This window comes from Labrus mixtus, chromosome 16 (genome assembly GCF_963584025.1).
Source record: "Labrus mixtus chromosome 16, fLabMix1.1, whole genome shotgun sequence".
NCBI classification, from domain to species: domain Eukaryota; kingdom Metazoa; phylum Chordata; class Actinopteri; order Labriformes; family Labridae; genus Labrus; species Labrus mixtus.
The window spans coordinates 5,324,560-5,338,549 of NC_083627.1; the positions used below are offsets into that span (position 1 = coordinate 5,324,560).

General features: G+C 41.9%; 2 protein-coding genes across 5 annotated transcripts in view; one reads left to right on the forward strand and one right to left on the reverse strand.

The window, feature by feature from the left end:
• LOC132990650 (uncharacterized) overlaps positions 1 to 13,990 on the reverse strand; it is a 270,244-nt gene that overhangs the window by 164,843 nt on the left and 91,411 nt on the right. The gene's annotated exons all lie outside the window — the stretch shown is intronic.
• Positions 1 to 13,990, forward strand: part of atp9b (ATPase phospholipid transporting 9B) — a 43,074-nt gene that overhangs the window by 26,983 nt on the left and 2,101 nt on the right. For 2 of the 3 annotated variants that reach the window (XM_061060244.1, XM_061060246.1), the window contains 15 exons: positions 531 to 782; positions 4,264 to 4,425; positions 4,629 to 4,721; positions 6,760 to 6,843; positions 7,218 to 7,388; positions 7,588 to 7,686; positions 8,361 to 8,450; positions 8,728 to 8,872; positions 9,091 to 9,155; positions 10,146 to 10,301; positions 10,544 to 10,608; positions 10,921 to 11,029; positions 11,603 to 11,660; positions 12,448 to 12,651; positions 13,872 to 13,904. In XM_061060244.1, coding sequence (XP_060916227.1) covers positions 531 to 782; positions 4,264 to 4,425; positions 4,629 to 4,721; positions 6,760 to 6,843; positions 7,218 to 7,388; positions 7,588 to 7,686; positions 8,361 to 8,450; positions 8,728 to 8,872; positions 9,091 to 9,155; positions 10,146 to 10,301; positions 10,544 to 10,608; positions 10,921 to 11,029; positions 11,603 to 11,660; positions 12,448 to 12,651; positions 13,872 to 13,904 — 1,786 coding nt within the window. The remainder of the gene's footprint in view (positions 1 to 530; positions 783 to 4,263; positions 4,426 to 4,628; positions 4,722 to 6,759; positions 6,844 to 7,217; positions 7,389 to 7,587; positions 7,687 to 8,360; positions 8,451 to 8,727; positions 8,873 to 9,090; positions 9,156 to 10,145; positions 10,302 to 10,543; positions 10,609 to 10,920; positions 11,030 to 11,602; positions 11,661 to 12,447; positions 12,652 to 13,871; positions 13,905 to 13,990) is intronic. The other variant, XM_061060245.1, reaches the window with a different exon arrangement.

The following is a 13,990-nucleotide window of genomic DNA, read 5'->3' on the forward strand; positions in this document are numbered from 1 at the left end:
CATTATTCCAACTTGTTGACTTTTTTTTACTGTTCAATCATCAATATAACAAAAAGCAGCAACTTATACTCCTCACAGTTTTCCTGGAGATGAAGAAGGTGAATTTCTAGTTTTGTTTATCAGTCAAAGATGGAAACTAATTTACTATCATATTGAACAAAGACAAAGTAATAACTCCTCACATTTGAGAAGGAAACAGCAGATATTTGGCATATTTTCTCAAAAAAGGTGACATTTTCTGCCTGAATTCGATGAATTGTTTCATATTTAATCCACATCAGAGCATATTTAAAATGTTCTGACCTCTAGAATACTTTTTTTGCAATTTTTGCACAAAGAAAAACCAAATAGCAACAGCAACTCCATTTACATATGCACACTTTGAATATGTATGAACTATGTATACATGTGTAGTGGGAGGGGGGGGCTGTGGGTCAGTGACAGAGTCTGTATTCTCTCAACTGAAAGGTCGGGGGCTTAGTAGATCATAGATTTACTCCACGTCTCACATTTCTCGTTATTGATTTCAGGGGACGTCCCAGACCTCCGCCAGCGGCACCAGCGGCTCCACTCCATCGCGGAAGACCCAGACGTCGGGCCCGAAGGTCCGAAAGAGCGTCAGCAGCCGCATCCACGAGGCGGTGAAGGCCATCGCCCTGTGCCACAACGTCACCCCCGTCTACGAGTCCCACGCCGGAGTCAACGGGGAAACCGAGTCCGCCGAAGCCGACCAGGACTTCAGTGACGACAACCGGACCTACCAGGCCTCCAGTCCGGACGAGGTAAATATCAGATGCAGTTTTAGCACGTGCCGCTTGATTAGAAACCACAAAGGGAAGGTGGAGAAGACGATATCACTACGTTTACTTTGACAATGAAATAAGTTGTATTTTCTAGCGCTGTATTGAAGTCTTGAAGGGTAGTTAATCTTCCCGCACGCACCAGGTTCACTTCTGTTGACACGTTTATCAGCCATGACATGCGAGGCTTCTTGCATGCTCTGCGTCGAGCCCCCCAGCCAAGACGAGCAGTCAAAAAGAAGATAAAAAAAAGGTGGTGAAAGATTTATCAGCGTTTTGCCTGTGTGTCCTCCCTCCTGTGTTGATGTATATATTTATTTATAAATCCGACTCACTTAGCTCCGCCTGCCCACTCTGTGTCGTCTCACACTGCCTGGATTGATCAATATTTAATTTTCTCTCAGGAGCGATGAGAGCTGGAGGTCTGTGATTGTTGATAGCGCTCTACCTTCCTCTCGACCATATTCTTTGTTCTGTCACACATCTTTTATTTCCACCTCTCTCTCTCTCTCTCTCCTCTCCTCACTCTCACTGACTGCAGCCTCAGATCTTGGCCGCTGCGCCTCTGTCAGTGATGGTTTGTTTGGCCCCAGCTCTCTGCTCAGCCTCTCTAATGTAATGAGCCGTCATTAAGGAGATGAAGTGTGCTGGTCGCTAAGGGGGACATCTGACCTGCTGGTCGGTCAGGCTGCAAACAGGGTCCTCCTGTGACCTTTGACCCTCGTAATATCAGACAAAAGCATTAGACTGTGGCCCTTAATGACTGCCATGTTTTGGAAAGTAGGTGCTTTATCATTTCTGATTGGATGAGACAGCAGGAGCACCGTCATGGCGGTAGACAGTATCCAAAATATACAAATAAAGGTGTTACTAGGAGGAGAGCCAGATGTGAAGAATTACAAATCTTTTAATCACAGAAACATTAAACACAATCTACAGTGAAATCAATTCACTCTCTGTTCATGAAGTAAATTTGAGTTGTGTTTGATCTGGAGATGAAATATTAAAGCATAAAAACAGTTAAATAAAGTAATCAACTGAAGTGATTCCTTCAGTAAAAATCCAGCGCTGGAAGTAGAAAATATCAAATCAATGCCCTCAGTAAAAAATTAATTTGATATAAAACTATATTTCACAATAAAACTGTAAGAGATGAGGTCATGTGTTTAAACTGCTTTAAGAAATGAATGAATGAAAAACAGAATCCTCTGCATTCATTTTCCAAAGTACCTGAGCATCTTACTGCCTCTCTCGTCTTGCTGTTTTTAACCTCTTTATTTTATCATTAAAATAAAAACAATCTTTGTAGTGCACTCTTAGAGCGCCGTATAATGGTCACACTTTGACCTCAAAATACTGAGCTGAACTTTGCCTTCCACATGAGTTCATACGTTTCTCTTTTTAAGGATATTAAGATATCATCATGTATGTTTTTTGTGTTAGAGCTTTGAGGTTTTAGGGCGCCAGTTTGGCCTCGAGGTCAGGATGTGCGCCCAATGTGCAGAGGCTACAGTCCTCACGGCCGTTCAGGGTTCAAGTCCGACCGCATGTCACCCCCTTCTCTCTTCCTCCAGCACTTCCTGTCTGTCTCTCCACTGTCCTTTAGAAATAAAAGCAAAAATCACCCAAAAATATAATTTTTCTCCTCGACCAAAATATTTACATTGTCATGTTCTTTGTTAAAGTCTCGTACAGCAGGAAGATGCAAAGATGAACATTTCTGTTATTGCTTACATTAGTAGTACATTATAAATCCAAGATGGTGGATTAGACATGCTGTATATGTTCTCCAAACTACAAAGTAATTCACCTTCCAAGGGTTAATATTCATGATGACATGCATGTAGCTGCTGATCATTTGTAAGGCAATGCAGACATTGTAATGTACATGATCACTACACAACATATAGAACAGAGCTGCGATGTTTGAGCGGGTCGTTTAAGCCACTCTCGTCTGTATATTTTTCTCTTTAAGCTGTAACACATGATTCATTGATTCACGTTCAGTTTGTATCAAAGCTGACGTAGCTTAGTCGTTTCTGTAGAGCTGATAAAGAAGATTTAAGAGCAGGGTTTAGGATCCTCAGCTCATGGTGTATGTGTCCACACACAAACACTCACACACACACACACCAGGATAATGACACACAGATGTGTGTTAAGTAAATATAGGCAGCCCTTTTTACGGAGCTCAAAGGGGGAGCGGGAGAAATGATGGGGTATTAACAGGAAGTTCCAATTTGTAGGTCAGAGTATAATAACAACCTTTGAGTGAGCAAATTGAAAATGAAGCCATTGAGAATTGAGTCGTGTGCAGCTGAACGCTCACTCGGGGGGCCGCAGTTCCTGCTGAGGAGAGAAGGAGGAAAGAGAAACAGAAAAACACTTATGAGGAGCTGAATGAGGAGCGCTCAGCAGCTCTGGAGATACAACTACTCACTCATGCCTTTTCTTTTTTCTTTTTTTTTTTATAAACCAAATCTGAAATTAGATCCAATCAGCTTATGGTCAACAATCGTTTTTGATTTTTTTCGCTTGAGAAATACTTGTTGTGAGTGATCGTACTAAAAAAATCTACAAAGACATTATTTGATGAGTTTAAATACATTTATTCTCAAAAACCCTCCCATGATTTATTATAAATGTGTGATTTCATATTAATGCCCCTGTGAGGGTTTTTATCTGTTCATGAAAGTTACTGAAGTTTTTAATGTTGCTACTTTTTTTTATAGCTACAAAGGTGAAAGGAAACGCTCAGTGACAAAACATTTTTAATGCCTATAACCACGACTGGGGGGGGGGGGGGGGGTAGGTGCCAGGCGAGGAAATAACCAAAACAAACTTTGTTTACATTAACAAATCAAATGCATCACTCTCCCTTAAATCTTTGCTGTGGAAAAAGGAAAACAGGATGAGATTATCAGAAAATGCTACGTTTGCATGTACAAGACAAGACCAGCAAAGAGCTGAGTCGCACCATTTTGTCCACAGGGGGGCGCCAAAATCAACCCAAACTGAAAGTTCCTCACAGGAGCTTTAAGAAACTAAATAATCAACTTAAAATTTCAGTATGTTCCAGAGGTCTAATCAATCTGAACAGATTTTTAGTTTTAAGTTGCTGTAACTCTTGTTCTGTGATTTTTAAAGAAAAATATCTGAAACAAGGCGTCTTAATAAAGCACCATGTTGTGTGTCAGTCACAGTGTTTAAAAAACATGGCCTGAATGACATAGTTTAGTTTATTTGAATCAGGGACAGTGTACAAAAAAAAACATTAGTCTCAGAAGAGAAGAGATGCTTTGTACCAGATTTAGCTAACTAGCTAATTTCCATCTATGAGATCAGTATGCCAATAACACTTTTCAATTTATTGCGATTGACGATGTGAGTTGCAATGAACATACCAGATAGTGTGGTCTTCTCTGCTTCACTGAGGGGTTCATGTTCACATGTTCTCCTTCAGGTGGAGCTGGTGCGTTGGACCCAGAGCGTCGGTCTGACCCTGGTGAACAGAGACCTGACCTCCCTGCAGCTGAGGACTCCCTCGGGACAGATCCTCTCCTTCTTCATCCTGCAGATCTTCCCCTTCACCTCCGAGAGCAAGAGGATGGGCATCATCGTCAGGGTGTGTGAACTCGTATTACAACAATGTGGTGTGTGGATGCTGCTTCCTGTGTGGGTCTTTGCTCGTGAATCACGAGTTTAATATTCTTCACACAGACTTTCAATGTCGTTCTGTAGCTGTCAGAGCCTTCACTGTGTGTTGTGACTTTGTGTTTCATTTGACCTACAGAGAACCTGCTAATGTTCATTTATAATTTTATTTAGGAGGAGTCAACGGGGGATATCACTTTCTACATGAAGGGTGCTGATGTTGCCATGGCGAGCATCGTCCAGTATAACGACTGGCTGGAAGAAGAGGTAAAGACTCTAAATGTGTCTCAGATCTAAACTACAGCATGTTTACAGAATGAGAAGGACAGGAAGATGTGTGTGTGTATTACACATATTAGACTAATGTGGCCCGGCCTCCCCTCACTGGCAGCCTTTCAGTCGTATCTCTAACAGGGAGGTTTTATGCTGTTCTATATTTACAGAGTTTAATTTAATGTCACAATGTTGGATCTTCATATGAAATGTATGCAAATTATAATCTCTTTGTCTTCAGAGCTCAGACTGCAAGCTGCAGGTTAAACAATTTTTTTTCTACCTTGGAGTTTTTGTGACATCACAAAGTCACAGAACTCCTTTTATGGTCATATGCCCCCCCAGGCCACAGCCGAACAAACAGGCCCACATTCCCGGGCTTCTGGAGAGCTGCTAAATCAGAACTTTAAGGAGACAGTACCTGAGGTCACCCGTGTCAGTCAGAGGCTGAACTGAGGCCTCCAGGACGAGATAAAAAATTACTTTATTTATTTTAAATTAAGCAAAGCTATCACAGAGGTTTCCAAAAGTGAAAATATTAAATATGAAATGATCACAATGTTGTAATTTAAAAAACCTAAATTAGTCTTTAAAAAGTTGAACCAGATGGAAACACACTGATCAGCTTCTTTTTTTCTTCTGTTCCCTGACCCTGTGGTTGTTAAGTCACCTCTTCATGTAACACCTTTGAATTCTGATGGTCTATTGTGCTGTTTGAGTTTAGATTTAACTGCCAGCAGTCGGGGCTGACAGCAGATTTGTTACCAGCCTGTCGACACTGTTGTTGTTGCTGCGACTAAGACTCGTATGCTGCTCTTTCCTAACTCTTACTGTAGAGGAGCTGAATGTGAGTAGCACTTTGCGATATGATAAACGGTATCATGTGGCATCAAACCGTTTCTCATTGAATCGTTTCGACAAATCGACTGAGGCTGATTGCTCATATTTACCTCCTTTATTATAAGACTAAAAAACACCACATGTCAAAAATTCTGAAATAGTACCCACAGGTTTCAGTATTCAGACTCGCATAACACACTACTTTGTCTTATGCTGTAGATTAACACTCCCCCCACTTGTGATGGAAAATGAGGAGTTTCCAGAGGCTATACAACAAAGAAACGATAGAAAACAATCCAGAAACACCTCCGAAAACAAACAAACAAATGAATTATCACCAAAACGTTTGCTAAATCTTTTTGTTTCCATTTGCCAGTTTGCGTCATTATGTGTCATCTTTAGGATGTGGGTCAGAAATATTCACCTGTTCACTTAAAATGAGCCGAACATGAGAATAACTTTTTTTATTCTGCTCTCGTGAAGCAGAGACGTATAAAACAATCTCTGTGTTCACATATAAAATTATATCTTTGTTCTCTCAGCTCCCTCCTCCAATCAGAACGTTCCTGCAGAGATACGCAGCCGTGTCTCCACCAGCGCGGTGGCTGAAGGTCTCGTGTGCGTATGTTCATAATTATATTGGCGTTATTGAGTCACTTAGCACTGGGGGCAGCGTTTGATTTAATTAGTGACCTACATAAAGTCGTGGTAATTACAGTATGTCATATTCTTGAACAATGGTGCTAATGATGTCCTGTTGGCTGTAATATCCCGCTGTCAAATCAGCCGGCGCTACGGTTCCTCTGCTCGTCAATAACCAATCAGCAGGACAGATTCGCCCCATCGGTGTTTCATATCAAAAATAAACCGCCATCCATCCCTTTGTTTTACTGTGTCCTCTGAATTCCTCCCCGGGCGATGTTATTCACTATTGATTTCTTTGGTGTTGGTAACAATATGCTGCTATCGACGGCTCTGAACATGGTGTTCTTATACAGCAGCTGCTCTGATGGATCCCATGATCTGCCCTCTATTTCAATCATATTTCTCTTTTAGGAAGAGACCTCATCCCCATTTATTTCACAGTTCAAATTCAGTAAATCATTAAACAAACATTTAAACAATGAAATCCTCCTCAACAGAATCAGTGTACACCTTTGTTCACCAGCGTCTTTCTTTTCCTTCCTGTCAGTGTGGAAACATGGCCAGAGAAGGTCTGAGGACGCTCGTAGTGGCCAAGAAGTCTCTGTCCGAGGAGCAGTATCAGGACTTTGAGGTATGGACTGTGTTGTAGTTCATCTATGATGGTTAGTCTGTCCTCTTACAGCTCCTTAATGCATCATCCTAACGAAGGATGGGATTTCTATCCTTTAATGTAAAAAGAGAGGAAATGTTCAAATGCATTAATATGCACATTATCTGTATTTAGCAGAGGAAGTATCACCATCTGCAATTGTCTCCTTTGCTTGTTTCCTTTCCTTTGGTTTGATTATTTTGCAGCTTTTGATCCCACACTCTGAGTTATTGTCTCATGCTTTGCTTGTTTGCTTTTATTCTCATTGTTGTCAAGTTTATTTCTCCATTTTTCTTTACTTCCACAACCGTTCCCTCATGCGTCTCCTTCTACCTCTTTCCTCCTCCTCTCTGCAGAGCCGCTACAACCAGGCCAAGCTGAGTATCCACGACCGCGGCCTGAAGGTGGCAGCGGTGGTGGAGAGCCTGGAGAGAGAGATGGAGCTTCTGTGTCTGACCGGTGTGGAGGATCAGCTGCAGGCGGACGTCAGACCCACGCTGGAGCTGCTGAGGAACGCTGGCATCAAGGTGAGCAAGGATGTAGAAACGTCTTCCAGGTTAATGCTGCTGACGTCTGAATGAGAAGAAATATAAAACCCTCAGATCTCAGAAACACAAAAATATGGAAACTTATATTCATGATTGTTTGTATTTAGGTTTTAATTAAAAGCAATAGTATTTAAGAAGATGTTTGTTCATGGTGATGTTTTTTTTTTTCTCCGCTCAGATCTGGATGCTGACAGGAGACAAGCTTGAAACGGCCACATGCATCGCCAAGAGCTCCCATTTGGTCTCCAGAAACCAGGACATCCACATCTTTAAACCGGTATGCTTATTTTAAAAAACTCTCCTCCGATTTGAAGCATCATTATGTAGTACATCAGTGTGATGCGATCTTGCTGGGTGCCGGGTTGCCTTGTGGTTGTTTGGGACGACCCATGTGCTGAAGCTGTGGTCAGCGTTGGCAGCGGATGTGGGTTCGAGTCTGGCCTCGGTCCTCTGCTGCGTGTCATCTCCCCCCACTTTCTCCTCCAGGCATTTCCTGTCTTTTGTCAGCAGAAGAAACGGAAACGGCCCAAAAGCCTTTTTAAATCGTGCTTCTTGCTCGGTCACTCTCTCTCTTTGTCTCTTATGAGCATCCGTCAGCCTCCTCTTTCTTCTTTTAGCCTCAGCCGTTGTATCAAACAGTACCCGACCGGCTAACTACTTCTGTTGAGCTGAAGTCTGGTGTGTTAGATTGTACCATGAAGCTTTAAAGCTGTACACCGGCTGCTAAAGTTACATGGTGCTGAAAGCAGGCGAACAGGACAATATGTGGAAGTGTGAGAGACTCTTCTCTCCCTGTTGAAAGTTATTGAAGTCTTAGATAGACTGTGAAACTATTTTAAGGGGTACAAGCTACATATTGTTGCTTTAAAGTCATAAAGAACCTACTTATTAAGAAATGACTAATGTCCTTAATATCCTCACTGCTGATTGTGTTGTATGACTCTTGAGCAGGTCTCGAACAGAGGAGAGGCCCATCTGGAGCTGAACGCCTTCAGAAGGAAACATGACTGTGCTCTGGTCATCTCTGGAGACTCCTTAGAGGTACTACACAACACACAGCACACAGCGACGCTTCCTGATGCTGCAGATGATGCAGAGGATGAAGCCAAACATGCAATGAAAGAATAAAAACTCGCTCCAAGCCAAAGCTAATATGAAGGAGTTCAACGAAGGCCTTTGGGGATTTGGAGGGGAAACAGATAAAACAAACATATTGTTCATGTCTTCTCAAGGCAGAACAATTTGAACTTGTTAGTTTGAGCTGAGGAAGAGAAACTATATGTTCTGCTCTGATTCTCCGTCTCTGCTTGCGTTGCAGGTTTGTTTGCGGTATTACGAGCACGAGTTTGTGGAGCTGGCGTGTCAGTGTCCAGCGGTGGTCTGCTGTCGCTGCTCCCCGACTCAGAAGGCCCAGATCGTCACGCTCCTGCAGCAGCACACGGCCAACAGAACCTGCGCTATAGGTGTGTGTTAGCAGACTCTGTGGCTGCAGCATTATGAGCCCTGAAAGGTGTTGGCTTCAAAAGCCTCAGCTTGTAATCTTCCTAATGTGTTGCACAGCCTGTATTACCCATTGTGTCCACAAGATGGCAGTCAAAGCTCACCAAGCAGCCCAACACTTTGTAGAGCAGTGTGAAGCTTTTTTAAAATATAATGAGATATGTTTCTTTTTGGGTTGCAGGTGATGGAGGAAACGATGTGAGCATGATCCAGGCTGCAGACTGTGGGATCGGGATTGAAGGAAAGGTAAAGGCCGTCTTAAAGAAGCTCTATGTGGTTGTGGAGTTAAAAAAAAGTTTTCATCCTGTTACTTAATCAACGCTCAATGTTACCCTGAGTGAACGTAATAAACACTCAATTCTTAGAGTCTTAACAAAATGTGAAGAACAATGTGAACATCACAAAGTGACCTCTTCAAATAATGACACAGAGCCACGCTACCTTTAAGCTGATGTAACACAGTCCGTCTCTGATTTGTTAGAATCAGCCATCAGCTTCATTTATCACAGGTTGAGCTCTTGTAAAGAATATTTGCAAGGAATATATATGATGAGAAGTGAGAAATATACAGTACAATACTTTATTATCCTCCAGAAGGAAATTTGTTCTCAGAGCTTTGCACAGTTTGTACACATAAAGAAAACGTAGAAACACAACAAAGGCTTGTTTAGGGCTTCAATAGCTGAGGGGACAAAGCTCTTTTTGAAGCGTGCCCTCTTCCAGGTCGGGGTTCTGTAACTCTGACCCGATGGCAGAAAAGAAAAGAGTGGATGGAGTGGGTGTGAGGGGTCCTGGGCTGTGGTGAGTGCTCTGTGAGTCAGGGCTCTGTAGTCGAGTTGAGAGAGGTTTTGGGTAGGTAGGCCTATGATTTTTTTGAAATATGTAAAATATATTTACATTACAAGTATACAACTGAACATTTAGGGAGAAATTTGAATAAAAAATTAACATTTATAAACACTCATTACTCCCAATATTCATTTTATTTATTTATTGGATTAGGACTGAGCACATTATCAACATATCAGCAAATCACATCCATGTAATTTTGCCAGAATTAGCACAAAATAGTATAGTATCCGTGCACTAAGGCAGGTACTTACAGAAAACATACAATAAATGTGCAATCCCCGAACACCTCACAGGACAATCTACTCATTTCATGTTTTTTTTTTTTATAAATAAGTAGTTTGTTCTGAATTATCCGGTCTTCATCATTCCCTTGTGTTCCAACAGGAAGGGAAGCAGGCGTCTCTGGCTGCAGACTTCTCCATCACTCAGTTCAAACACATCGGCCGCCTGCTCATGGTCCACGGCAGGAACAGCTACAAGCGCTCTGCGGCGTTGGGTCAGTTCGTCATGCACAGAGGCATGATCATCTCCACCATGCAGGTACTGAGACCGTTAAAGCGCTGACTGAGTGTGTTCATGTTTTGAATAAAGGTTAAAAAAAACGTCTTCTTATGATCATCTGCGTCTTATTAAGTTTGTTGTCGTTTTGTTTTTTATTGTCTGTTTTAAGTTATTTTCATTTGCTCTGCGGTGAGGCCAAAGACGATTTTCTTTTCCAGACTGCGAACTATAAAGTTTACGAGTAACTTAAACTAACTGTGACTTTTGTTTTCTCTCCTCAGGCCGTCTTCTCCTCCGTCTTCTACTTCGCCTCCGTGCCCCTGTACCAGGGTTTCCTCATGGTCGGGTATGTTTCCCTTCTGAACGCCGTGTGCACCTCCTGTGAAGAATTTAGTAAAATACAATTAAAGACTGACCCGCCACCTCACAGATTCACCCGGTCGTTAAAGTAACCATAGTAACAAGAACTGCTGACTATGCTAAGTCTGTCTCAGGATGCTTTCTTCTGCATTAACATTTTAAAAAGACAATAAAAGAGAAGCGTGCTGAAATCAAATAAAGGCCCAACCAAAACACAGCTCGTTCATATGAGCTTCTAGTTTACCCGCCTATTTTCTCCATCTGATGGTGTCTTTTATTTCCACTCGTTTCTGTGCAGGTATGCCACCATGTACACCATGTTCCCGGTGTTCTCGCTTGTTCTGGACCAAGATGTGAAGCCAGAGATGGCTCTTCTGTACCCAGAGCTTTATAAAGACCTCACCAAGGTACACTTTGTCTAGAATTTCTTTTTACTTTACTAAGTTTTTACAACCTTTAGGCAAGGAAAGTTTAACGCTTTAAATAAAATGCATAAAAATATGACATTAAAGGGGACATATTATGAAAAAAAAAAAGTTGTTGAACATATATTTGGGTAACCTGAGTGTCTACCGACCCACAAAATGTGAAATAAATCCTTTGATTGTGGTCTGCATAAGTATTACAACAAAGAGAAAAATGCTCTGTTTCAAATTTGCTCTCCTTGTGATGTCACAGTGGGATTCTGGTAAAAAAAAAAAAAAAAAATTCCCCCACTCGCTCTGTCCTCAATTTTGGACTAGAAATAAAGGCAAAGAGTCCCAAAATGAAAAAACAATGCAAGTTGTTAAAAGACGAGATTTGAGATTTGGCCAAAATAAGACTTTAAATCACAAAATACATAAAAATATAATCAAATTGTTGTTTTCTTTTGTGTGGTTAAAAACCTTTCGTCTGTGTGTTGGGCCTTCTCTGATTTAGTGGGCGGGTCTTACCAGGTGAAAACAGTGTGTAACATTTATTCATGTTTTCTATTTCAGGGACGCTCGTTATCCTTTAAGACGTTCCTCATCTGGGTTTTGATCAGCGTGTATCAAGGTAAGGCGCTCCGACTCGTTCTTAAAGATTATATTATAACATCACTGTATGTCAGATAAAAACGTTAGCTTCATTAAGATAATCTGTATGACCTCATCATGACCATCTGTAACTAAAGACCCGTCTGGTGTTGTAGACTGTCACAGCAAGACTTCAACCACCATTTCATCATTTCTGCTCCGTCTCATACCGGAGTCCCCGGGCCCCTTCAACCTCCCAGACACTCTGTTTCTCAGTATCTTAAGTTTCCAGCCGCCATCCGCTTTTTACACGCAGGCTTTTGTCTGTCCAGTAAATCGATATTTCTGTAATCGCTAAGCCATGCAGCGTGTGAGAAAGATCTATGTTCCAGCTCGAGCGTGACTTCCTGACAGCTCCAGGGTTTTAATTAAAAGCCAAATCCAGGTCTGTGAGAAGAAACATGAAGACGTACATTAGGCACCGATCTGGCTTAATTTATTACAGAGTGTGCCTCGCTGGAATGCGCTGTATGAAGACTGAATAAGAAGAAGCAATAATTTGATCAGTTAGCGGCTATCAAGCTCAATTAGTGTGGTGTTATGATAAACTGGAAGATTATCAAGATAAAGGCGGCGCCCAAAGATGAGTGAGCGTCTGGGAGCTGAAAGATGAGAACACACTGAAGCTCATTGTGCGTCTTTCTCATAAAGTTATTAAATTAGTGTCCAGTGTACATGTCCAGACAGTAAGAATGTGAACAAGTCAGACACAATCCCATTCAAACAAATAAACTAAAACGATACTGTGATCCACCTGTCGCCACTAGGTGGCATCCTCATGTACGGCGCACTGGTGCTGTTTGAGTCAGAGTTTGTGCACGTGGTCGCCATCTCCTTCACGGCGCTCATCCTGACCGAGCTGCTGATGGTGGCGCTCACCATCCGGACCTGGCACTGGCTCATGGTGGTCGCCGAGTTCTTCAGCCTGGGCTGCTACCTGGCATCGCTCGCCTTCCTCAACGAGTACTTTGGTGAGTAACCATTTATTTCTCCTCTGAGTTTTTTAAACTTCTAAACCTTAAAGGTAGAATATGCAGCTTTCAGAGAAGATGTTTCTTTGGCTCCTCTGCCCCTCAGCCTCCCCTCCTCCACCACCCGACTCTTAGTGTTTTCGATCGACTGCAGCCATTTGTAGAACTGATCTCTTTTCTGATATAAAACCCAAAGATGATTTTGTTATTCTTATTTCTTTAAAGTATTTTGCACCAAACAAAAAAACAAACAATTCTAAGGTTTAGAAAGTGTGTTGATTCTCCTTCAGTTGTACTCTTTCCACCTTTATGCCTCTACTAACAGCGTCCCCGAGTCTAAGTGGGCGGGGCTGTCTCTCTTCACCCATGTGGTGGCAGGCTTAGCGGTTGGAGAGGGGCGGGTTTACTCAAGTAAAAAAAAAAAAAAACAGTTTAAACACGTTTGAACCTCTGAGTGTTTGACTTTTTTTTTTTAGAAACTCTTCAACTATATATCTTGTAAGGGTGTCTTTAATATCTGCTGTATTAATGATTAAAATGTTGCATATTATACCTTTTAAAAATGTGATGTAAATATGGGTTCAATAAACACATCTCTGAACATGTTCAACCTACAACTACCCTCATAAAACTACACAGAGAGGCTTTAGGTGATTGCTTAATTTGTCTATAATAATTTTTGTCCTGACAATGTTGCAGGAAAGACATAAATGCTCATATTTGACCCCAAAGAATCGAAGATGAATCATTCCAAATGTTATTATCCGTCCATCAACCAAATCTTAAACTAAAAGTACTTCCTGCAGTAGCAAAAAAGCCAATTCCTACATTTACATCCTAACACCAGCTGCTCACATTAAATGTGCTTGGAAACTGTTGCAGCTTGACCTTGATGTGCCAGGTAGCCTCGACCTTTTGATCTGTTTGTTTGATTTTAAAGCGGAGGAATAACTTCACCTGTAAAGTCTTGAGTTGAACAGATGCAGTACTTTAAGGGACCACAGTTGGACCCGCTCCTCTGTGTTGATTGTGATGTAACACTACCCGACACCGACGTGTTGATACTGCACTAGTTCGGCCCTCGAGTTCTGTGCTTTTATTGCTTCTCCTCTTTCTGTCCGTCTCTTAATTTTTTGCTTCTCTCTACCCCGCTAACCTTTTGTCCTTCACTCACTCTGTTTCTGCCGCTTCCTTTTGCCGCTGTTTGTTGGCCGCCACAGGCATAGGCAGGGTGTCCTTAGGAGCTTTTCTTGGTAGGTGTGCAGCCTGTAAATTCATCTCCTCTTGTCTGTTTGTGATGTGTAACCTGTCTGCACTTCAGGTCTTTGTCACAGTGTGG